Below are 24,980 nucleotides of genomic sequence, written 5' to 3'. Positions count from 1 at the left end.
AAGTGGGCTAGCTAGTTCCGGCCAGTACCTAAAACCCTGGCTGTCAAAGATTGCTTTAAGTCACGGTTCATTAGCTCCACTACACTATTACTCTCAGGTCGGTATGGAGATGAAAATTTGACTTGGACCCCCAAATTTCTCATGGCATCTTTGTACGCCTTAGAGGCGAACGCAGGGCCCTGATCAGAATGAAAGGTACCACATGCAAAACTTCCAACAAAGACACGCAAATCCTTTGACAGTACGGGCATCAGCGCTCCTTTATGGCCACACCCACAGAAAACGTGTGCACGAATCCACTGCAACCAAGATGTATTTGTACGCAGTATCAGAGGTAAATTGACCGCAATGATCTAAATAAACACAACCTAGTGGTTTATTAGATATGTACAACTGAGTTTGTGGTGGGCGCACCGCAGTTGAAGGTTTTATCTGCTGGCAAATGTCACAATTAAGAACATAAGCTCGGGCTTGTTTATACAAACCGCACCACCAGTAATGTTGTTGCAACAGAGATACAGTAGCTGCAACGCCAGCATGCGCGGACGCCATGCCCTCGTGAGCTGCTAATATCAAAGATGGTCTGCAGTCCGCGTTGGGAATCAATCTGTCACCAACGTCATTAATCCTCACTAATGGGACGTTATCAGGACTTAAGCGATAATGGTAACGAGAAGGGAAACCTCTTGGAAATTTCGTTCCCTTCTCTGTAGCAGCAATAGCTGCCAAGATGTCATCATCGATCTTACTTTTGGATCTTGTAACTGCTGCTACTAAGTATGTTGAAACTGCTGTTTTTGCTGCCTCGTCAGCCAGGCTGTTGCCGACAGCATGGACACCAACTCGTTGGTGATCAAGAGTGTGAATAACATTCACGAGAGGCAGATGTTCTTTAAGTTCTGCCACTCGAACCCAAAGCGTTTTATGCTTAATCGTGCTACCTTTGGAATCATGGTAATCCTTCCGAGACCAAAAATGTAGATTGTCGTTGTATGATTGGACACAATAAAATGAGTCACTCACTATAAGGGTAGTGACTCGGGGATCATCAAACTCTAGCGCTAGCACTAGAGCACGAAGCTCCGCCAACTGTGCGGTACAATCACCCAATGACTGCGTATGCACGACATCGGATAGGAAATCACCATTTACGAAAGTACCGACCACAATTGTGCAGGCCGCTGAATAGGCATGCTTTGATCCAGTTGCCGGTTGCGCAGAACAGTCAGTGTAAATGACACAATGGTAATCCTCGAGCGGGCGCAAAGACAGAGGAGCTGGATGAACGAATTCATACTGCAAAAACTCCTGAGTCTGAAGTGCCGCGTCAAAGATATATGTGACGTCAGGCGATGTCAAGGAAGTGGCCCCTTGTATCCACCTTGGATGCAAAGCCTTAGAATTTGGTACACTCGCTTTCGTCACCGCCTCAAGGGCAGGATATGGTGGAACCACCAACATGCGTTTTCCTTGCGATAGCGCTCGTTCTTTCAGAATCGCCATCTGTACTGCCGTCCGAACTTTCTCGACAGTGGAAATTCGCAGTTCAGCCGAAGTGTACAAGTGAGATTTGTAAGCAATGGGGACGGTGTCGCCCTCATTGAACGTCAAGTATGTGAAACCCACTGCGCCTGGCACAATTCTGATGACCAGGTTAGTGTGGTTATCACGCGTCAGTAAGTATTTTGAAGCAAGAAGATCAGCTTGTAATGATTGCAATATAGCTGAATGCTCTGGCAGCCAACATGATTTGGAAAAAGTAGGTTGTATCAAGGCATAAAGCGGCTTGATACGCTGGGCATAATCTGGAATGTAAGTTCGACCGAAATTCAGAAAACCCAGCAGAGATTGTAATTTCTTCAGTGTCGTAGGAGCACGTAGGCATGCGCATTTCTCTAGGAAGTGCGGAGCCAATCCTCGACCTTAATTGTTGAGTTCGTACCCCAAGAACAACACTGTATATTCTGCAATGCGAGACTTCGCAAAGTTGAATTTGTAACCGAAGTCTGCAAACAAAACAATAATGCGATCAACGCGACTGAGATGCGGTCCCAACTCGTCATCTTTGAGATAAATATCATCCACATACGAGTACGCATCAGGGTCTATGCTCTCTAACAGAGAGACCATGCGAGCGGCGAAGACACCAGGGCTGTTTTTATAGCTCATCGGTAATCTTTTGAAATGTTTTTGTTTGCCACCCGAGGTAAATGCCGTCCACTCACTACTAAGAGAGGACAGATTATGGCTGTAAAAGCCATTGGAGATGTCAAGTGTGGTTTTAAACCGTTTTCTCACGAGACTATCGACGAGAGCCGAACTGTGGGTATTTTGTACTGCGCATGTCCGGCAATGAGAGTTTAAATGCCGGTAATCCAAAACTAAGCGGTACGACCAGTCAGGTTTCGTCACAGTGAATAAAGGATTATTCATTGGTAACACACAAGTTTCAATTACCCCTTGTTATTCCAATTGTTCAAGGATAGCCACGACGTGAGGTCTTGCTTCGCGACGCATGGAATATTGGGGTTGTGGCTGGGGCGTGGACCGCAACGGAATTTCATGACTGGGGGACAATTTATCCCAGCCTACCTGATTACGATACAGAGCAGGTGCAAGCACCAGAGCCCACTCCTCGCCGAACTTTTTAGCTTGATCCCTTGGCACCGTGTGCGCAAAGGACAGGAGGATTACCTCCTCCCCTCTAGGAGCATCTACAACAAAAGCCGGGGGCCAATCTGCCTCTGCTAAAAGAATATCATATGAAGTGGTCAGATGATCCCAAAAAATCCCTTTAATCGTACGTTGTATGTCACCCTCAATTAAAAGGACTATGTTATATAGTCTGTCAGGGGGAGCCACTCTAGTGTCAGCAGTTTCTACAGTTACCACCAGATATGGACGCAGTGCTTGTCGCACTACTGTAACTTCCGCCGCGCTGTCGAGCAGCGTTAGTGCCCATGTCAGGTTCTGAAGCTGCCTCCGCACCATCTGTGGCATACCTCGCTGTTAGCGCAGCAACTTTATTCTTCTGAAACGGGGGTCGTTGACGCGCAGACTCGTCCTGCTTGCCTTTGCCGTCAGTCTGGCGGGGTTGCTCACGACCTTGGGCACCCCTTCCTTGCCCACGGTCTCCGCCACCGGATTGTGAAGCCGATGTTTCCTGTGAAGAACGAGGAGAGCGTTGTTCAGAAACCTGAAATCTATCAGGTGACTTAATACGAGATCGATCGCGCAGATCATATGTGCGTTCACTGGACGACGGCACGGGCGAGGCAGGACGAGACCCTTGTTTCTGTTGCTGCTTCCCCTGTTTCTTTGCTCGCCAACTTTGTTTAGGAAAAATTGGGCGGTCGTCTTTAGTCGACGAGCTCACCTTAGCTTGCTGTACTATATCAGGAATAACGGGTAGTTTAATACCCAACGCACTACGGCCCAATTGCCTGTAGGCTTGCGCAATTATTTTTGCGAACTCCTTGGGCTTGTCGAGTTCATCCACGCTGTCCAACTTTTTTAGTACTTGGAACTGCATGGCATCGCCTTTGAGGTTGCCCATTACCATGGAAGCCACCACATCGAACACTCCGACAAGCCTCATTCCCAATTCAACAGCAGCCTCCGCACCGTGATTCTCTTGAACACGTTTGATGACGGAGGGTAGTACAGACATAGACGGAGTGCCGAAGCACTTCGAGTAGGTCGCGGCAAAGACCTTGCCCCAGTTTGTGCAATCAGCCATATCTGGGACTAAGTCTTTCGGCAAACTAATGGTGAGTATCCTGTGTTTCTCCACAGGAGTGGTATGCGGAAAAACCGCCTCCAGTTGGTCACATTTCTCAGCAAGAGAATAAGGAAAATCATCCCTATTATGTGGGCGCTTGCCCATAACCGAATTAACCATAACAGGACTAATAACCACCGCGTGGTGGTCCGTTGGTTGTCCCGCAACAGCAGGTGTTCCCACCTGCACGTTGCGCGACACGTACTGCACTAAAGCCCTATGGACTGTAATCAGGGCTGTGTGTAGTACTCGCAACACAGCCACCGCCACCGTGAGATAGCGGGGATGAGGCGTAAAGCCGGCCCGCACCGGCCATGTGGCCCCTGCAATGGACAAACGGGCCCATTCTTGTCGGTGCAACTGCATGGAGATGGGCGCCATTAAACCAAATGGTATGCTGCCAGGCAGAGATTGGAATTTCTTGTGTCATATACGGGGTATAGACCGCAGGCAGCTGTGTGGGAGTAAAGGTATGAAACGTATCCTCGTCATCCACTGCCGGAAAAGACAACCATGAGTAAAACAACTCTTACGGGTATGACGCATCAGCGCTCACCACAAAAATAACAGCCATCCCATCATCTGGCACCCCATACGTCGTCAAATGACGGCGTAGAGGTGCACAACTATGCGCGGCTATGTCTACCGCCATTAGGACACACTAAAGAGTATCAACGATATCAACAGTAGCACTGGGGTTCACTAAAAATAACCTTTTTAATGATCAAGCTTGAAGGAACCTATTAGTCGAAACACAGGTAGGTTAAACCGTCACTCCCGTCAACCAGAAACCAGAGTGAGGGAGTTGTGGACTAATATAGGCACTACTAAGGCGTTTCAAATCAATAGACCAAACGTTGGGTGCGCCATGTTGCAGGGATTCTGCTTCTGCACAGAACTATGCACAGGAAACCAGGACCTCAGTGAATTGCGGTGTACCAAAAACTCACCTCAGAACCCAGAACCCCTTATCCGACCAGCATCAGTGTCCCATTCGTTATCCGAGGTTTATCTCGGCGGTCCCAATGTATAGACAACCCAGAACAAGCGACTTAGGGAATTCTCAGGAATGGTGGGAATCAGAAATACCTGTTCGTAATTATTCTCATATCAGTCTACAACAGAATAAACAGAGACACGCTAAAGTTTAAAGAGTTTATTTTATAAACCTCGTGTCCTAAGATGCAGTACTTTGGCTAACATAAGCAGACAAATGATTAAGATCAAAACCATCAGCATAGTTACAATACCATAGAAAATGAAAGGAGTAATCATACTAAAATGACAGTGGATATCAGCCACCTTCCTTTAGCTAATAAACTAATATTATTATTAGACTAATAAAAGGTCTATAGGCTTGAATAGGGAACCCCATACCGTAAGCCAGAAGTGTGGCTCAATGGTTAGAGCGGCAGACCCTGATGCAGAGGTCTGGCCCGAGACCAGGGTTCAATTCCCGCTTCGGCGGGTCTTGGGCTTAATTTCCTCGGACCTGATATTTCTCGCATCGGTGCCTATTCTAATCATGGGTCCCACTCTGCAACTCTGGGCAATAGCTTGCTTAATCTCCACAGCGGCCCCAACAGCGCAGGGGATGCCTGGCTGCACCTTGGGGGTGCCCAGGAGTGGACACTTCACAGGGAAAGCCAGGATGGGTTCCTCTGCGGTATATGGTATAGCGCCGGGACACCTCCGTTGGTAGGTAGCTGCGCGCTTTACAAATGCCAGATTATTATTATTATTAAAGATCAGCTCAGTGAGATCACATCACAGGATCAGCTAGGCTCTGCTCCTGGGTAAGCTCTTCTTCCGAATGTAATGAAAAACATGTAACACTGCAATATTAAAGGCACCCGACTTTCAGGTATTTGCAGCTGTGTGCGTGTTATGGCTAAATAGTGGGCCGATCAACCTGAACCCAACAACATGCACCGTCTAGCGACCCAGACTGTTTCTTTACACGATGTGCAGACCAAGGTCGCTGCTCACTGTTTGGGATGTGAACAACAGACCGTTCTCATGTGAAGCAAAGTCAAGCAAGCATTTCTCAATTAATAACATGTGACTACAGTGTCGTGTGCAAAAGCGGCAAGATGGCTTTCTAACATCTAACGCGGTTGTGCTAACTTAGCATTGTACGTATATAGATGGCTATCTTCACTACACCCCGGGTACCACCGCCTCCCTAGGGCTAAAGAAATATAACAGGTGGGGCTGCGCGGACCCCCTGAGCCCGTGGGCACATCACCTCCCCGGGACTAAATAACAGGAATATTTTTTTTAAAGACTGGGAGAGGGGCCACGCGGCCACATAGAATCACGTGGACCCCACCTTCCTGTGGCTGGCCCTGAAAAGTAACCCCCCCCTCCTCCGGGAGCCATTAATGGCCCTGGGGACCACCCCCGGGGCGGCACCTGCTTTTTGCTCTGACTTGGCGGGAGATGAGACAGCTCCCGCCAAGTCAGAGCAAACATGAACTTTGCTGTCAGCAAGCGAGAGCTTTGACACTGCTCCCGCTTGCTGTGTGTGTAGTTTTTGTCTGTTTTCCAGAGACGAAAGGATTGCTCTCGCAGACAGGGAGCTGCATGTTTAGCAGCTCCATGTCTGTGACAGCAGTACCGGCTCCTGCAGGTGTCGGGGAGCTGGAAGGGACCGCGGGGGCCTTGACGCTCCTCCGTGGTCCCCAACGGTAATGACTGGCTGGGCTCCAGGGCACCCACAATGTGGTAATAAACAACCAATCCTTAAGTTGCACGTATTTAATCTCTGTCGGGCCTTAAATCTACGTGCCCCTTACCGCGCAATGGTGCATTTGAGAAGGCGTTTAATGCCCCCTGTTCCGAGTAATGGTGAGCCGTCCAAAACACTAAAGTCAGATGGGCCGAAATCAGCCTGGGGAAGGGGCCGTGTGACCCTCCTCCCCCATTAAAAATATATATTTTAAGGCAGGACCTCAGGGGAGGGGGTCCCAGGAGCTGAAATCGACCGGGAAGGGAGGACGTGCAGACCCCCCCCCCCCCCCCCCACATTTGTTTATGCGCATCCCCTATTCCCCATTGCAGCGGTGTCTCCTTTACCTCGGTAAACAGCAGGAGACTATGGTTGTTCATTAAAAACCTATGCCCAGGGGAGTTTCATACGGGCTTCATTTTGCAGCTGTTTGTTAGCACTGTCTGCTGTGAGAGCAGCACATGGGTTGGAATTGAAAGGGTCTAGCCTGGCTGGGTGAGCCTGAGGGTTGCAGGTAGCAAGATAACAAACAAGGACCAGTAGGCTGCGCAAGCAGGCAGACACAAAAGTTCACTCCATGCTCTGCCCCTTATTTTCCCATTTCCCCTTAAGTATTCTCCAGAGCGCAGTTATTTTCGTGGAGAAAGCACATCTTTCACAGTTGACCATTTGTACCTCCCAGGGCGATTAGGAGGTGCCATTCTGCCAGGGTTGCACGTTCTAGTTGCCAACAATTCCACACTCATACACTGTTTAATGCAGGCTACAGTGCGGACAAACTGCCTAGCTTAAGGTCCCCTAATTGTGATTTAAACCTCTGTTTCTAAGGAATTTTAAATTCTTTTAGGGGCTATACCCTTTAAAAGAATTTTGTTCTTTAAATCTAGCATTGTATTTTTGAACATACTTGCGCCTATATTTGAGCACGATGCTTGTACACTCGTCACTTTAGCACTTGTGTATGTTATATATGTATATGTTATATAATTTAAAATTTGCACTAAAAACAAAGGTTACAAGGATGTTATAGTTAGGCTCAGATCTCACTCATACAAAACCAGTGAAGTTCAGCAGTTATAGTTACCTGAGCTAACTATAACTTACGCCCCTGCAATGCACTGCTTATGACCTCCCAAAAGGCATTCACAGAACCACCAACACCCCCACTCACACCCCCAAAGAACCTCTCATACACACACTCAACCCCTCAGATACCATTCACAGACCACACCCAATCACTCATCCATAGTTACTCACACACCCACTCACTCATACTGCCACTCACACACCCACTCAGTCACATATACAGGTACTCACACACTCATCCATACAGCCACTCAGTCACTCATACTGCTACTCACTCACCCATACTGCTACTCAAATAATTACTAAAACGTCCATACAGCAACTCGCACACCCATACAGCCACTTGGACATCCACTCACACACTAATACATATAGTCACACAGCCACTCAGATTAGATATGTTAGAAATAGTATGACTAATTACTTATACAGAGAGAATAGTAATTTAACTAATGCTGTAGCTTCGTGTATATCTTTAAGACTCAGAAACATTCACGAAACAGTCACGGGATGACATCAGTGATGTCACTGACCATGTCATCAGTGATGTAATATGTGAGGTCCTAAGCAGTGCATTGTTATAGTTAGCTCAGGTAACCATAGCTGCTGAATTTCACTGGTTTTGTACAGGTTAAATCTGAGCCTAAACAAAACATATATATATATATATATATATATATATATATCCCTCTGGTGTTGAGATGCCATAGTCTGCACCATACAAAACCTCAAGAAATAATGAAATACATATTTAGCCCCTAAATGTGTAAGGTGACACATAGCATTTTGTGACAGAGCTGCTATTTTCCTCTCCCTGCTTTACCTTCAGTTCTGATCTTTTATCTTTCCCCATTCGCTGAAACTATTCAAAAGCCTACTGCTTGTGTTAAGATGGATTTCCTATCCACCTGAAGTAGCAGGTAGATTTTTGTGCATGTTCACCATTTTCTTTTGTAAAACATCTTTTCAAAACAGATAAACAATCATTGGCATTGAATATGTTGAGATTCAGTCCATTGATTTGTGCATATGCATTCTGCATCTGACATAACCATACATTGACATGCCAATAACAGTGAATCCCCTGCTGCCCTCTAGCCTTATCGTGGACTTTCATAGTGTTCATTATTCTACCATTTATCCTCTTTAATCCTTCAATCACTCACGTCTAAATCTGAATTTTCTTTTGGGAGGTCGCATATATGCCCTCGATAGGCGTTCCATCCTCCCCATATCTGGTTCCATTTATTGGGGCAGCCTCTATGTATATATACTGTTTTTTCGACAATCATTGTGGTATCCATGTCCCTACACAACTGGGGAAGTGTAGGAGGCTGTCGGGATCCCCATTGCTGAGCTATGTTTCGCTTCGCCAGCATCATGCCCAATGTTACCCAGGTTTGTGCCGTACGATTAAGATCTGTGGGTTCCCATATGTTAAAGAGGCATCTCCTCTGTTCCGGGAGAGTCGTGATTTTCGTCACCTGCGAGAGTGTACTCATTATCGCCTTCCAGTACCGGACAATTACGGGACATAGCCCGAGGGTATGAAAGAGAGTCCCTTCTTCACCACACTGTCTTAGGCAAAGCGGTGAATCTGTCCGATTAAGTTTATGTATGAGTGTGCGGGTATAATAAGTGCGATGTAGAATTTTTAATTGTATCAATTTAAGTTTCGATGGTATCGCAACCTCTTTGGGGGATAAAAGTGCTTCCTGCCAATCCGTTTCATCAAAGTCTCCTAATTCTGTTTCCCATTTTAGATTTAAGGGCTTTTAGGGGGTCTGGCTGGTTATTTATTATTTTCCGACATGTTTGGGATGTGGCTTTTTTAGCCAGATGTTCTGTGAGGAGTCTATCTTCCAGCGGTGAGGACTCCGCCAGCTGTGTACCCTGTGTGATCGCAGCCAGGAGTGCGTGTCTAATTTGTAGGTAGCGAAATTGTTCGGTGTCTGCCAGACCATATGTAGTCTGTAAGTGCGCAAACGTGACTATTTCGTCTTTTTTCCAGAGATCTCCGACTCTCGAGATTCCTATCAGATCCCATTGTCGAAACCCCTTAGTATTGCGCATCATACCCAGTCTTTTGGTGTCCCACAATGGCATGGCCTGTGTTATCTTTCCCTCCCATCCTAGCGTTCGTTGTGCCTCAAACCAAACTTGTATAGTATGTGCCGTTGGGCCCGTGAGGCCATGTCTCCTGTTCTTGTTGTATAGCGCCCTCATAACCCCTGCGGCACCCAGCAAATGTCGATCCATACGGTATGCAGGGTCGTCACCTGGTACATGTATCCATTGGTTTATTACCATGTTGGGGAGGGCGATACCTCCGTCATACCAGCCTCTTGTTAGTTTATGGAGTGCTATCCGTGGTGTTTTCCCCTCCCATAATAAACTGCTCACTTCTGCGTTTATTGCGATAAAGTATGTGGGGGAGACCAGGAAGGGTGTGTTCTGCAGCACGTATAGAAATCTAGGGAGTGCCATCATTTTAAAGAGGGCTGCTCTTCCCAGCAGCGTCAGTGGTAGGGAACGCCAATGCTTGACGTCACGCCGAAACCGGGCTAGGGGTTGTGTAAGATTTTCAGTGACAAATTGTGTTCTGTCCGCTGTTACATATATCCCTAAATACTTGAAACCGTTCCTTGCTATCTGTATTTCACACCCCCTTGGGAGCCGTGGTGGGGATCCCCGGAGCACATAGAGGTAGGATTTCTCCCAGTTGATGGTATATCCGGACACCCTCCCATACGACGGACATATATCTAGGAGACAGTGAATTGAGCGTGTCAGAGAAGCTAAGTATAACAAGACATCGTCCGCGTATAAGGAGATGCGATCTTCCCATCCCACTGTCCACTTCAAGCCACGGATGACCGGGTCTTGACGTATCCAGGCCGCTAGCGGCTCAAACACCAGCGCAAAAAGAAGTGGCGAAAGGGGGCAACCTTGTCGTGTCCCCCGTCTCAGCGGAAAGGTGCTCGATATATGACCGTTCACCACCACCTGCACCAATGGCCGTGTGTACAATAGCTGAATCCAAGCACAGATCTTGGGACCAAACCCTAGGTGGCGGAGAACTGCAAAGAGGAACGGCCATTCCACCAAGTCAAACGCCATCCTAGCATCTAGTGATAAAATGACGGCATCCTCCTCTACATTGGAGCGGCGCGCCTTGACCCCATGTAGCCGCTGCAGGTTCAGGGCGGTATTACGGTTTGGCATAAACCCGGATTGATCCGGGTGTATTACTGTGGCTAGGCACGGCTGCAGTCTCGCTGCCAAAACTTTTGCCAGGATCTTTGCTTCGACATTGATCAAAGAGATCGGTCTATAGGATATGCATTCATGTGGTGGTTTATTGGGTTTATGAATGGCCACTATGGTGGCCAGTCTCTGATCTCCGGGTAGGAACCCCTTCTCTAAACTGTCAGTGTACATGTTTAGTAAGTGTGGAACAATTTGCGTTGTAGCTTTCTTGTATTATTCCACCGGAATTCCGTTTGGCCCCATTGCTTTCCCTGTGTGAAGGGTGGCTATTGCTAATGTTAGTTCTTCAGGAGTCAAATCTTTTTCGAGGGCTGTAACCTCGGATGGGTCTAGTATGGGCATAGCTATATCTTTAAGGAATTCCAGATTTTCCGTTATGGTGGTTGTGGCCTCCGGAGTATATATTTTTTTATAATGTGCCGCCAAAGCCTCTGCAATCCGCTGGGGCTCCGCTGTAAAACTACCATGGTCCAGTTGGAGCCGCGCCACCCATCTAGTAGCCCGTTCCCTTTGTTCCAGCCAGGCCAATAACTTACCCGCTCTATCACCTAGTTCGTATATAGTGTGTTGTGTTTTGGTGTGTCTAGTTTTCGCCGCTTCCCAGATGTAGGACTTATATTCTTGCTGCGCCATGTGTACCCGATGTGTCGTATTGTCATCTATATGCACGGCATGTTCCACCTCTGCCCGGGACACCCCTTGTTCAAGACTATCTCCTTTTGCTGTCTCCTCTTATGATCAGTCACTATCGAAATTGCCTGTCCTCGAAGGACTGTTTTGTAGGCTTCCCATAGTGTCGTCGGGATGCAACTGACTGTTTGTTTTCTGCAAAATATTGCTTAGTTGTCACAAGAAGAGCTTTATTAATTTTAGGTATTTTAAGGTACCCGGGATAGATCGGGAACACCCTACGCCTCTGCGGGGTGAAGGCTCCGTTTGTGATGAGGACTAGAGAATGGTCCGAAATACCCCTAGGCAAGTGTGTTACCTCTGTAGTACCCATCATCGCCGTCGCCAATGTAAAAATGTAGTCCAGCCTAGAGAGGCTATTGTGTACCCCCGAATGGAATGTATACTGTCGCTCTGTCGGACATCTGACTCTCCAAATATCTATGAGGCCTAATGCCTCTGTAAATTCAAGCAATTTAAGATTGGCACTACTGGGATCCCTAGGGGGCAGCCTGTCTATGGATGCATCCATCGTCGCGTTGAAGTCCCCTCCCATTATAAATTCTCCATGTGGAAGTGACAGGAGGAATTCCCCCAAAGCCTGGAAGGTAGTCTGATGTAGTGTCGGAGGGATCTATACTGTCACTAAGTTACATACTTTCCCCTCCCATTGGCAGGTCATTGCCGCAAATCGTCCCTGGTCATCTTTTCGGGAGTCAGTTATTATCAGTGAGAACCGCTTATTCACTAGTATACCCACCCCCCGTGAACCTGATGTAAAGTCAGAATGTATTACCATTTTGAAACCCCACCTATCTAGGGCTCTGCAGGTCTTGCCTGTAACAGTGAGATTCTTGGATGAGCGCCACAGCCGGCCCTTTACGCTTGAGATATTGTAAGACCAGCCCTCGTTTTATTTTATCCCCTAAGCCATTTACGTTCCAGGACCACACTTTAAATGGGGGGCTGGGCGTTCGGGGATTCCCTATTCTTGGCCCCATGTCAGCATTTGGGGCGGGCATTCGTGTTTAATCTGTCATCTATTGCAATACGAAACTGCGTTAAACATACATTCCTCCTCACATCAATGCCATAGATGCCGCTTGTCAATATCCTGTGTGTAACCCTGAATTCCAAAACTAAACTAAAATAACTTCTGTAATCTGCACCCGTCCCTCCACCCCCCTCCCTGCCCAGCGGATTTGGAACTACCCGCCACCCCAACTCAGCAGAGTGCTTAATCCCCATAACTTTATACTTGCGTAGGGGGGGGGGGGGGGGGGGGGGGGGAAGAGCCACTCCTTGCCTTTCGCCCTCTCCCCGGACAGTTTGTAGTTCAGTGCGAGAAACCTGAAATTCTAGATGCCGGAGCCCAGTCTTTAATCATTGTAGGCTGGCCCTCCCTTGGGTCAGCCAGGGGAGCACCCCATCCCGACAAGTCTGGTATCCGCGAGACAGTCTGCCTTCTCTGCGTCATTCTAGCTGTGGACCCTCCGCTTCCTCCAGTCCGGTGTCCTCTGGTGATTTTGCTGACTGAGACTGCTGTTTGTGCACGGGACCCGTTCGCCTAGAGTCTTTCGCTGGGCGCCAGCCTTACAGCCAGTCAGAGGCCTCCGCCGGTGTGGTGAAAAACCATGTCTTTCCCTCCGCCTCCACTGGTAACTTTGCTGGATATAGCATTGCATATTTGAATTCACGAGTGCGAAGTTCCTTTTTCACGTCCAGGAAATCACGGCGCTGCTTCGTCACTGCAGCAGTATAGTCCGGATATAGGGTTACCGTACAATTGTCCACTCTCAGCGGGGCAGCAATGCACGCCGCCTGTAGGATGGTGTCCCGGTCGCGGAAATTAAATATGCGTGCCAGGATCGGCCTCCGGGGGGGGGGGGGGGCTCCCGGTCTGGGCCTTCCTCCGGGCACTCGATGCGCTCTGTCCACCGAGAAAAAGTTGGACAGCCCGCGCTGCTGCAACTGATACTGATCCGTAATAAGTTTTTCGACAAAGAGGTCCAGGGCCGGCCCCCTCTCGCTCTCCGGCACGCCTACCACGCGTATATTATTCCTCCTGGACCTTCCCTCCTGATCGTCGAGCTTATCTAGCAGCTGTTTTTGCACAATTTCTAATGTCTGTATCTTCTTTTTATATGTCGCCGTTTCTTTAGTAAGAGTCTCTGTGGTAGTTTCCACCTCCTTCAGTCTTGTGCTATATTTTAGATATGTCGGCACGCAGCAACGTGATATCAGTCGAGATTGTCCCTATGGATACCTGCATCTGGGTCAGCGTGGCCATCACATCTTGGAGGGTAATCTCCATCGGCTTGTCAGGAGGCGGCGCGTCCGCCTGCTCCTTGTGATAAGCATATTTTTCTAGTTTGGTGTGAGACACTGTACGTTGCCCTCTGCCTCCCATGATGATCGAGGCGAGAGATGCTACGATCCGGGTTATCAGGGGGGGGCGTCAATGACTGGAATCCAGCAGTCACCGCCGCCGCCTGCCACGGGGGTCTCCCACGAGCGGCCTGTCGGTTTTACCGGTTCCTGTTGAGCACCCCCTTTGGCAGATCTCGTAGCTAGTTTAGCTTCCTCCTAGTTTCCGGCCAGTCTCACACTTCAGTGCGTTACGGCCCCCCTCTTACAGTCTCAATCCGCACCAGGGTCCATCGCCGCCCATGATATGCCTCCAAAGCCGAATCTGTCCCATTCACCTATGCTGCGAGCCAGCCGGCAATGATCGTCCCCCGGATTCCCCCAGCAAGGAGCCGTTTTCCACCAGGGTCTCAGCGCAACCCCATATACTTCCTAGAGGGGCCGACAATGTTCCTTTCGTGGCCCCAGGTGTCCGCACCGCAGAAGGTGTATCACGGGAGTCAGTTAACTGTACTGGCTTCCCGCACTTCCGAGTCTTTTTGTCTCCGATTACGGTCACGCTCAGGCTCCCACACCCGATGGGCGGGGCACGGCTTCAATCACAGGGCGCCGGGCCTCTCCCGCAGCCGCTGCCGCCCACCATACCTCCGCAAACGTCGGGTCTCGGCATTCGCCTCCACATCCCCGGGGCCTCGCTATGGGGCAAGCGGCGCTGCGTCCAGCATCAGGCGCACTAGCTGTATTTCCCCCAGGCAGTGCGGGACCCACCTCACAGCTCCGTCGGGTTCCTCCGGAGAACGGCAAATTCTTCCCTCAGGGCACAGTCACCTCATATGCTGTAATTTTCGATCGCGATGCACTCGCGCAAGGCGCTTTAACTTCGGGGACGCAGGGACCAGGGCACGCCAGTGTGAGAGCTGCGTCCCCGGTGCACGATGAAGCGAGGCACCGGCTTTACTTTCGCTTTCAGGCCTCAGTCACGTCGCTCCATCACGTTTCGCCACCGATGTCGATACCAGGCTGTAACCGCCCTCGATCGCTGCCCTGGTCTTCCCGGGGCTGCCGCCGACGTTCCGCCCTCGGTTTCTCGCAGGATTTATGCCAGGATGAATCAGGGAGTGGGTTTCAAACACGGAACTGCACTAGGCTGCGGCTATCTTCGTTGGCTGCTGGCCACGTTCCCCCATGTTCACCATTTTCGAGCGGGTCGGAGAGAGCAAAGCTTGAAAAAAGCCCCTGGCGGATGCATGGCCATATGGAAGTTTCACTCAAACACATTCTGATAGGCCTGAGCCGTCTTGTTTCTGAGATGCAAACTAGAAGGAAATAAACTTTCTACTGATTAGGTTCCTCCAGGTGTTTGTTTTGAGTTTCTTATTTGAATAGTCCTTTGGAGCCCAGCTGTCTTGGCACAGGATATAAGCAGATCTTTGTCTTATCAAGCTTCTTTTTTGAAAGACATCGGAATGTCTGTATGGAGGAAAATTGGAACCAGAAGCATAAACTGTGTCTACCTCCCTGGAGGAGTAGGAAATAAACCCCAAGACTGCACCCAACGAAGAGAATGAGTTGAACTGCCTAGCGTGTAGAGGATCTGCCTTTCCATGGACCACAGCCAGAGGCCAGCTAGGGTCCATGTGGAGTTTGAATGGATCAAGACTGCTTATTCTGGAGGCTTGCAACTACTTTTCTACACGGGTAGGGATCCTTCTGCGAGCAACCGCGATCCCAACTTGAGGATCCACGTGCATCCACATTTTTTGCTGCCCCTTTGATCCCACTGAGAGTTCTATGAGCGATTGTGACTTCAGTGTGAGCGCCTGTGTGCCTCCGCAGCATTGTTAAAACATGAGATCCCCTGAGAGTGGCTGAAACCTTAGCATGCCAGTGCTTCTGTCTTTGGGCTGGGTGACCCCTGGCATGGTTGCTCATGCATCTCTTCTTGCAGCACCTCTTGTTTCCCCAATTGCCGCCAGCTGGAATGACTACCAGTGTACCTCCACCACCATTGGTACTCTGTTTGAGCTCCACTCTTGAAAACTACAGCTACTGAGTACTAAACTGGGCAGGAATGAGACTAGAAACCATTGCTAGGACAGACCGTGGCCCAGCAGGGCAGTCCTTTGACACGTTATATCAAGAAAACAAGGACCACCCTACTCACACTGAACCAGGGTATACAATGTCAAAGAAAACACCGGTTCTTGTGAACAATGTATGGATAATTAATAAACAGAAAGCATAATGGCATTCAATTACTGGAATTAGGATGTTCTAGGAATAGCATACTCCTTTGACATGTGGCATCGCAAGTGCCTTGTGCATGTTCACTGACAGAAGTGAGTTAGATATCTGTTTGTATAACCATGCCCACACTAATTTGACACTGCACTTTGGCTGAAGCATTTAGGCTATCCCTTTGCAGTTGTAACCCTGCTTAAGTGCACACACACAAGGGACGCAGAATTGTTTATAGAGAAGCTGATACATCCTGAAGTTACTAAGCATATTGCGCGGTATTTAAATAGTTTTATTCCTTTTTTACTAAAACAGTAACGCTGCTTAGACATTATATTTATTGGAGCGATCCAGGTACTTGACTAATACGGCTTCCTACTTATCAATGTGTGTGAAGGCTGTCCAACTTCTCCAGCCTCCTAAGCCAAGGGCCAAAAAGGAGATAATTAGTCACTTCACTAAGCTTTTACTGGTATCCGACTCCTTTAGTTTTAAGGTCTCTGACTAGAATTGCCAGAAGGCTTGGCCAATTGCTCTGGATTTCCACAGGTCCTGGACAACTAGCCGTGATCCCGCAGATAACACACAAGGAAGGGTATTTGGCTATGCAGCATGACAAAAATCAAAATGCGGACTTCTCTAGAGTAACGGGGTGCTCCAATAAGTTCCACCATTGATGTCCTGCTGCTCCCTTTATGCCATGTTGAAGATTCCAGTAATTTGATCAGACCCCTCACTCCTTTCTTTAAGTTCTTGGGCTGCAAATGTTGCTACTCTAAATAAATTTAGAGTACAGAAAATGTAGAATCCATACATAAGTTCTGTAGTGAGAAAACTATTCCTTTTGCAGCACAGCCATGTAATGCTACTGATTCCTTTGGTCCCTTTGCCAATTGAGCACCATTAACTTGAGTTATGATAACACCTGTTAATTACAGCAGTTAGAAATGGTGTAAGAGTAGTATGAGGTTATTTGTAAAATGTGTTGTATTATTACATGTTACTATTGTGAAACTTGAGGTGGTTTCACTTTGACATTTCTTCGCTCTTCCACTGGTTTGAGACCCTGACATTAGGCATGGCAACATTTAACATCTTCAAAGTGGAAGATTGATGTGAAGAAAACAAAAACTCTGCCACTTTTCCTACATCCCACCGGAGTCGTGTGAGAAGTAGAAGGGAAAACTATGATTAACTTAAGACTCTGCAAATAAAGTGTTGGCCCAAATAGGTAATCTCCCTCCTAGATTAGAAGAATTTGTTGTATTGACTGTGATTTGGTATTTTAAAATTCGGCAAAGTTTTTCTAATTCATGCTGTAGCAACACAAAAAAATGATGGGCGGAATGCTGAACATTGTCAAACATTCACCCCAGTCACAAATCAGAGTTAAATCCATATTTTTTTGCTCACCATGCCACCCCAGTGTGTACCCAGACATATGCAAATCAGCCTTGACCCTGGTCCCCGTGGGAACAGTCCAGCCCAAACTGCCAGGCTAGGTCCTCCCTGGACTGGAAAACAAGCATCCTGGGACTGGTTTCGGGGTACTCCTGCTGCACCTATTGGTCTTGTTCCGAGGATTTTCCCAGGTTACAAATAAAACTGAATAATCGATTCAGTTGTAGATGCAACCTTTAACACGAAGCCTCCTGCAGGGTGCATTCGCAGAATTGTTTTTGCTACCCATGTCTTGAGTAAAGTTCTTGATCTTTGTGATGGGTTCGCCCGCTTATATTATACCCTAGGTTGGATTTTGCCAATTACAACACTGTGCAAATAATCCCTATTATTTCTTGATCCTTTTTTAGTGAAAATAGGAACCAAGGTGAATCCATTGGAGGGAAGGACGTTGAAGCCGGAGAGTGTGCGCTCACAGTTCGAGACATCTCTGAAGCGCTTGCAGACCTCCAGCGTGGATCTCCTCTATTTGCACATGCCTGACCATGAAACCCCTATCCAAGATTCCCTCCGTGCCTGTCAAGAGCTGTACGAGGAGGTGAGGCCACAATACAGGACATGAATAACAATATGTGCAAATAGTTCGCAATGAACAGCTCCTGATAAGCACTGAGGGCAGGAAGGGTATGGTGTGACTTCTTGGTGAGTATGAAGTCCACTGCAAATTTTAATCAAATCAGCGGAAAGTGACTGGTAAAAGGGGTACTCCAATTACACTCCGTCAGAGGGTGGGAGGCACACAGCATGCACAGCAGCTTGTCCTTGTCAGGCAAAAAAGGGGAACCCTATTTTGTTATGGAACCGTTTGGGCCCTGAGAAGCGCATGTTCTGAATTTCTGTGCTAGATTGCTTGGCTAAAGCAGCAACACTTTCCTCAGAGGTTCATGTGTTAATTATGCTAGTTTGTATATATAAACAATGACAAACTCTTATATCTGCTAGAGACCAGGGTGAGCAACTAAGATTAATCTGACAACGGTTCCTTGGGATTCCTTCTGAATTTAAGCCACCCATCTCTGTTTCATGCAGATTTGGCTCAATCCATGACTGTTCAAGCATTACACATCAACAGTTCAGTAACCAAGAAATGCAGTAAATAAATACTAGGTAGGAGTAGGACTCATGTTTGAAATAGGTTTCAATTTTCAAAAGCGAGTACTACAAACATCACTATTCATAGCGTAGGCGGTGCTCTTATCTGGTGCAATTATAACTGGAAATAAAATCACTGATACATATGAGATTGCATATTTAGAACAAGCATTGAAAATGCAATAGGTCTCGCCTTTAATAAAGTTAAAGCCATTCGCTTTGCTAATGGTATTGTATAGCAAAGCAAATGGCTTTCACTTAATAAAAGGCGAAACCTATTGCATTTTCAATGCTTTTTATAGTTTGCACATGATTACCACCAGATTGATGGTAACTGCATTTCCTAAATGGCCATTTAGCGACTATTCTCAATTAGGAATTCCTTTGTACATGCGGTCAGCAATTCGCTATTTGGAAATCCCTATTAATGATTTCTTATTTAGCAATTTCCAAAATGTGATTTCTATTAGATAGAAATTGCATTTTGCACCACTACAAATGCCTTTCGTACATACCGAAATGGCATTTTACATTTCCTAATGGCCTAAAATTCTGATTTGCACCTTTAGGAAATGCAAAATGCCTACATACATATGACCCTAAACTTGCAGAGATTTTGAAAAATCCAAGCATCACACAAACAACAAGTTTCGTAAATGAGCCAAACCCATTCAGAAGTAGAGTAGGGGCTTACTACTCTCCTGCGGAAAGAGTGTGCCTCATTTGCGTAGCGGGTGTTGCATTTAGAAGTACACTGTTACAAATATACTAATAAAGCATGGTGTGGTAGCACACTGTCATTTATAGCCAGGACATTTTCCACTGAAATGACCAATAAATCTGCACGGACCTACAGTTTTACTGATAGAACCATATAGAGTACAAATGACGATGTGTGGAAATTGTGTTTTCAGCAAATATTTTTAATTTGTACATTGCCGAGTAAAGTTTCTTGATTTGTTTTGATCCTGTTACATGTTTGTTTCCGTCACACTTCAGAATCAGAAAAAACACTTTGTCACATAGTTCACCTTACAAATACCTCACACTTTGCAAGAAGAGAAAGCAATGTAAATACTAGTCTACGGGGAAAATTAATAAGCAGCAATGTTTTAGAAGGCTAGACTGACGTTTTACATCTGTCTTTGAGTACATAGCAAATAAGAAAAGAAAAAGAATGATGTCATCCTTAATTCTCATTCACCTTTCGGTGGTTATTTTGTTGGTGCTACGGCACCCCCGCGCCTACTTCCAGCGCCTGTAGGTAAGTAAGGGCATGTCAGGGTTTCATTTCCCTGCTTCTCCCTGCCACTATAACTTAAAATAGAGCAGTTTTCACAACATGAAATCCCCTTTGAGCAGATATACGTTTCCCCTTGCTAAGCAGTTCTCGGCGGCCTACGTTGTTATAGTTTGCGTTCTCCCACACAGCACGTGGTGCCTGAAAGATCATACTCCTGTGAATATTCTGAGCAAATGCCAGCAGCTTCCCCTGCGATTAGACGGTGCTCCCAGCTCCTAAAATCTCGCCGTCGGTCACCGCGCTCACCCTCGAAGCTCCCCTGGTGCCTGTAAAGCAGATTACAAACCATGGAGTTTTTGGGGGCGCATTTGGCGTTCAGGTCTCGCTGGCAGAAGACAGACGAGAAGCTCTGCCGGCACAGCATGTCCTTCATCTTGCACCAGGCGCTCAGGAACGACTTCTTTGAGAGTTATCTATATCTTTTGGAACGGGAGCCATTAGGTGAGCTCTACATTTCTTCAAATAGTATTATATACGCTAGATCATGGGCACTCACAAACATTTTCAAAGTTTAGTCTACGGTGTGACCGACGGCCGCACTGATGCCAGTGGGGGGGGGTGTGTAAAGAGGGAGATGGGGAAACAAAGTATGTATATCTAGAAGCTGTCTTTTAACAAGCATTGGCCGCACGCGCGCCTCGCGCTTGAAGTTAAAAAAAAAAAAAAAAAACAAGACAAGACCGGCGGAGCGTGGCGTGCGCGCGCTTGGGGGCGGGGGAGCGGACCCTTTGAAGTGCTCCCAAAAGGCGGATTGCATGGCAGCACGATGCGCGTGATTGTGCGCGTGCTAGCCATGCAATCCGCTTTTTGGGAGCACTTTTCAAACCCGCTTTCTATAGTCTCGCTTTGCGATCGCATACGCGATAGCAAGGTCGAGACCTAAAAAGTGCATCGGAATCCTCCCATATTCTAACGGTTCTCATTAGTGAGTGGATCAGAAAGTGTTGTTGACATTTCGGCCGTATCTTTAATTTACGTGTCTAATCAGGACTGTCCTTGTCACCTATGGAGAAGCCTACCTAATATTTATTTATCGTATTTCTTGCTTATTGAACGGTAGTAGATCTGTAATGTTTCATTAGTCATGGATTGATCCGAATCGGCATATGCTTACTATGCTGCAGTTAAACAAAACAAAAATACACTCTAGAAATAAACACATGTTGTAGCATGTCTTGTTGGAAGGCACATGCTCTACACACTCCTGCCATCTAGTGTTAGGCACAAACGTTTGCACGTTATTTTTCTTCTAGGAAATTCTCGGTCTCAACATATCTTGTGACTCTTCCCTGAAACCCACAATGCACCAGGATAAAGTCTCCATCTCATCTGGTTCAAACGTTCATCTCGAGTTCCGAGATAGTTGAGTTGCAACCTTGATCGACTCCAGACACAGGATTTTCCATAGTGGAAATTCATCATCGCTTTTGTTTCGAACGCGACCTGGACTGGAGGGGTTTTCTGAAAACAAGGTTTTTTGAGAAGTCCACGAGGGACGTTATATGGTGAGAGAGGGCCTGCTGGAGATACTGCCAGGGCAGGCAAAGGAGAGTCCCAACATCCGTTCCCAGATGGCTCCGATGTCGAGGAACAGATAGAGTCTGAGGTCCAAGAGAAGCTTGACCGCAGGACAAAGACTACCCAGAGGACACTCGTACAGGGGCGGCACCTCCATTGAAGCGGAGGAGCGTCGCACCACTTAAATGCGCCTAAAACCCTAGAGATGAAAATAAAATGGTAATTTATTACCATTTTATTTTTCATTGCCCTGCACTGAGTGTCAGGACGGGGCAGGGCCTGCTGAGTGGCAATAGGGAGGAGTGGTGGGCAGAGAGCCGCCTTTGCATTGTTTAAAGTGTACGTGTCTCTTTGGCCGGCTATCTTGCGATGTCTAGCCAGACGTGCACTTTAACCTCTCAACCAAGCTTCTTAAGACAGTTGGGTTGAGAGCAAGTGCAGACCTACAGTGCGCTGGGGAGCACTGAAAGACGCCGCTCCCTTCAATCAGGGCACTGCTCTCATGCTGGTTAACAGAATGTATTCCCAACAAAAATTGCCAGTACTGAAAAAATTCTTAAACTACTCTTAGTTTTCAGAGCACCCTATTTATTATCAGTGTTCAGTCATTTATCATGTTTGTCTTTTTAAAGACTTATTTGAAAAATAGTCACATACAGAGACAAAATGAGGACAAACATCAATTTACAATATTATACAACACCCACTACATCTGGTACCTCTTCGACGTCCATATACACACACTCAATACAAACCAACATATAAATGCATTTTTTTTTACAATCTATCTTTAAATGGTTTGCACAGTTCTGCCTTTTCATACCCAGCAAGTGTAAGAGGACTAGAGTCATGTGATTGACGTGAGGTGTTTGTGGGTCAGGAAAATGGAAGATTGGAGGAAGTGGGATGTGCAGAGGTAACCCGGGCAAAACGGAGTCAGAATAATGTAATTTCATGGAATATAGCGGGCCTGGCCACTAAGATGGAGGATTGCAATTGGACTAGGTACATTAAGCAGTACCAAATCATCTGCTTGCAGGAGACTTGGTCCACTGACTGTAATCACTTTCTCGAAGGGTATAAGGCTTATTATGTCCCTGCTATAGCAACTATTAGGGGCAGGTCCAAAGGGGGAATGGTTTATATTCATTTCGGTTGCTTTATCTTGTAAAGTACGCAGAGTCTCAACAAGTAACACTGGAATTATTGGTCTAGTTTTAACGGGGGAAAACTGTACGGCCGGTGTGGTTAATTTTTATAATGCTATTAATTCTTGTCCAGCTCCCAGCCAGATAGTAGCATTGAATGTTTTTATTAATAGTTCTATGAAGGACTGTGCCCATAACCTCCTGATTATGGGGGATTTTAATGTTCATCCCTGTGGGGATCCACTCTTTAAAAGTATCGCAGATTTGAACTGTCCACGATCCACGGATCTTCATTTTGAACATACAATTGAGGGGGAACATCTAAATGATATGCTTAATGATCTGGACCTAACGACAATGGCATTAACTGACCCTATTATGCGTTTTGAGACACCGACCTTTAAGGGTCATGTGAGGGGAACCTTTATTGATTATGTATTATTAACATCATCAATGCAATCTTTTGTGAGTTTCTTTACTATTGAAGTCAGTGAGTTTAGTGATCACAACCCACTCACTGTACAGATGAGGGGTCCGTGGTTAGCCAAAGAAGGAATGAATCTTTCTTTAGTTAGGGTGAGTACGACAGATGGGAGACGTCGTCTGAGATGGTCCATGATCACTCCAGATCTGTTGTACTAAGAGATTAAAGTCGTCTGTGCAGATGAGATCACGGTTTGTACGCAAGAAGGTGCACAGCCAAGGGATAATGTCCTTTTACATTGAAGGGTGTGAATAAAACTAATCATTCCAAAAAAAAAAGGCGCACAGCCACACAATGTCCTTAATGCGTTTCAAAGTTTAGCGGACAAGGTTTCAAAACTACTGTCAGCTCCAGCAAAGAAGTTGGAGATCAAGGGACCTAAATGGTTCAATCAGGAATGCTCAAAGGCTGCTAGAAATTTAAGAATAGCACTGGCAGCCAAACCAAGGATAAAGGCAGAGGTTCAGTTATGCCGTAAGATATATAAAACTTCTATCGCCCGACACAAGGATTTCCTTAGGGAAGAGGCATGAAGTGAGATCCTTGATCCTTCTACTCTGCAGTGTAGCACTAGATTCTGGGCTATGATGAGGAAACCCTTTTTGGTCCAGGAACAGGGTGATGGCTTAGAATGCCATATTGCTAAGGAGGACTGGGAAGCACATTATAAGAAGTTGTACTGTTGTTCGTCGGATGAGTCTCTTAGCTCTGCCCTCTCTGTCAGTGGTGAAACAATTAGTTTCAACAGAGGTGAAGTTATTGAGGGCTTTGTGGGCTTAACAGCTGGTAAAGCACCAGGGCCTGATGGGATCCCCCCGGACCTGTATAAGTCAGAGCCTAACTCTTGGGCACCTATACTAGAGTCTGTTTTTAATGCTGCTGTGAAAGATGGGTGCCCGCAATCATGGGGTGTTTCTACAATTGTCCCGGTTTTTAAGAAGGGGTACAAAGGTAGTCCACATTGTTACAGACCCATTTCACTAATAAACTCTATGGTTAAAATTGTAGGAAGAATTTTATTGTTGCGACTCTCTGACTGGGCAGAGGAAAAAAACATCATGTCTATTTCTCAGTATGGTTTTTGTAGAGGTCGCTCTACAATAACTCAGTGGCTTAATCTCTTTTTAATATTAAGTAAGTATACTGTAGTTCAAAGGGGCACCATCCATCTCGCCTTCATGGATCTGTCTTCAGCTTTCGACTGTGTAAACAGGGGAAAGCTGTGGCAGTCGATGAGGGAGAAGGGGGTAGACAGTGGTGTGGTTGATTTCCTGGCTGATTTACATAACAACACCAGAGCTAATGTGAGATAATCCCAAGATTTGAGTGTAACTGATAATTTTAGTATTGGAAAGGGTGTTCGCCAGGGATGTTATTATTATTATTATTATTAACTTTTATTTGCATAATTAATTAAAACTATTACAAAATTTGCATGGTAAATTACAATTACAATAAGTAAAACATTTATCATTTTAAAAGAGTTAATACTGGGAGTAAAATACTCTTTACTTTCAGAAAATGTACTTAAATTGTCCAGTAGTTAAGAAAGGAGTTTTATTGCTTCTTCAAGGAATTTGACTCCACGACAAGCTAAGATTATGGAGGAGCCACTGAGCCAACATATGACTGCCTGTCTGCAAGAACGAATGTTTAGCACGTTAAAAATAGGTTTCAATAAAAGTCGTCTCTGGTTTATCAGGGCCGGGCATATACAGAAAAGGTGAACCAAGGTTTCTGTGTGGTACCCGCAAAGGCGGCATTCTTTCGTCTGATGCGGCGGTTTCCAAGATGGTAATAAATCTTTTGAGACATGTATCCCCATCCGAAAA

At 46.5% G+C, this 24,980-nt stretch overlaps 1 protein-coding gene across 1 annotated transcript in view; it reads left to right on the top strand.

Annotated features, from left to right (window-relative positions):
- LOC146868165 (aflatoxin B1 aldehyde reductase member 2-like) overlaps positions 1-24,980 on the top strand; it is a 270,736-nt gene that overhangs the window by 87,558 nt on the left and 158,198 nt on the right. The window contains exon 2 of the mRNA XM_085609064.1: positions 17,954-18,141. Within this exon, the coding sequence (XP_085465190.1) occupies positions 17,954-18,141 (188 nt within the window). The remainder of the gene's footprint in view (positions 1-17,953; positions 18,142-24,980) is intronic.

The sequence above is a fragment of the Triturus cristatus genome, chromosome 1_2, assembly GCF_964204655.1.
Source record: "Triturus cristatus chromosome 1_2, aTriCri1.1, whole genome shotgun sequence".
Classification (NCBI taxonomy): Eukaryota; Metazoa; Chordata; class Amphibia; order Caudata; family Salamandridae; genus Triturus; species Triturus cristatus.
Note: the sequence above shows the minus strand (reverse complement) of the source record. Positions and strands in the feature narration are given on the sequence as shown.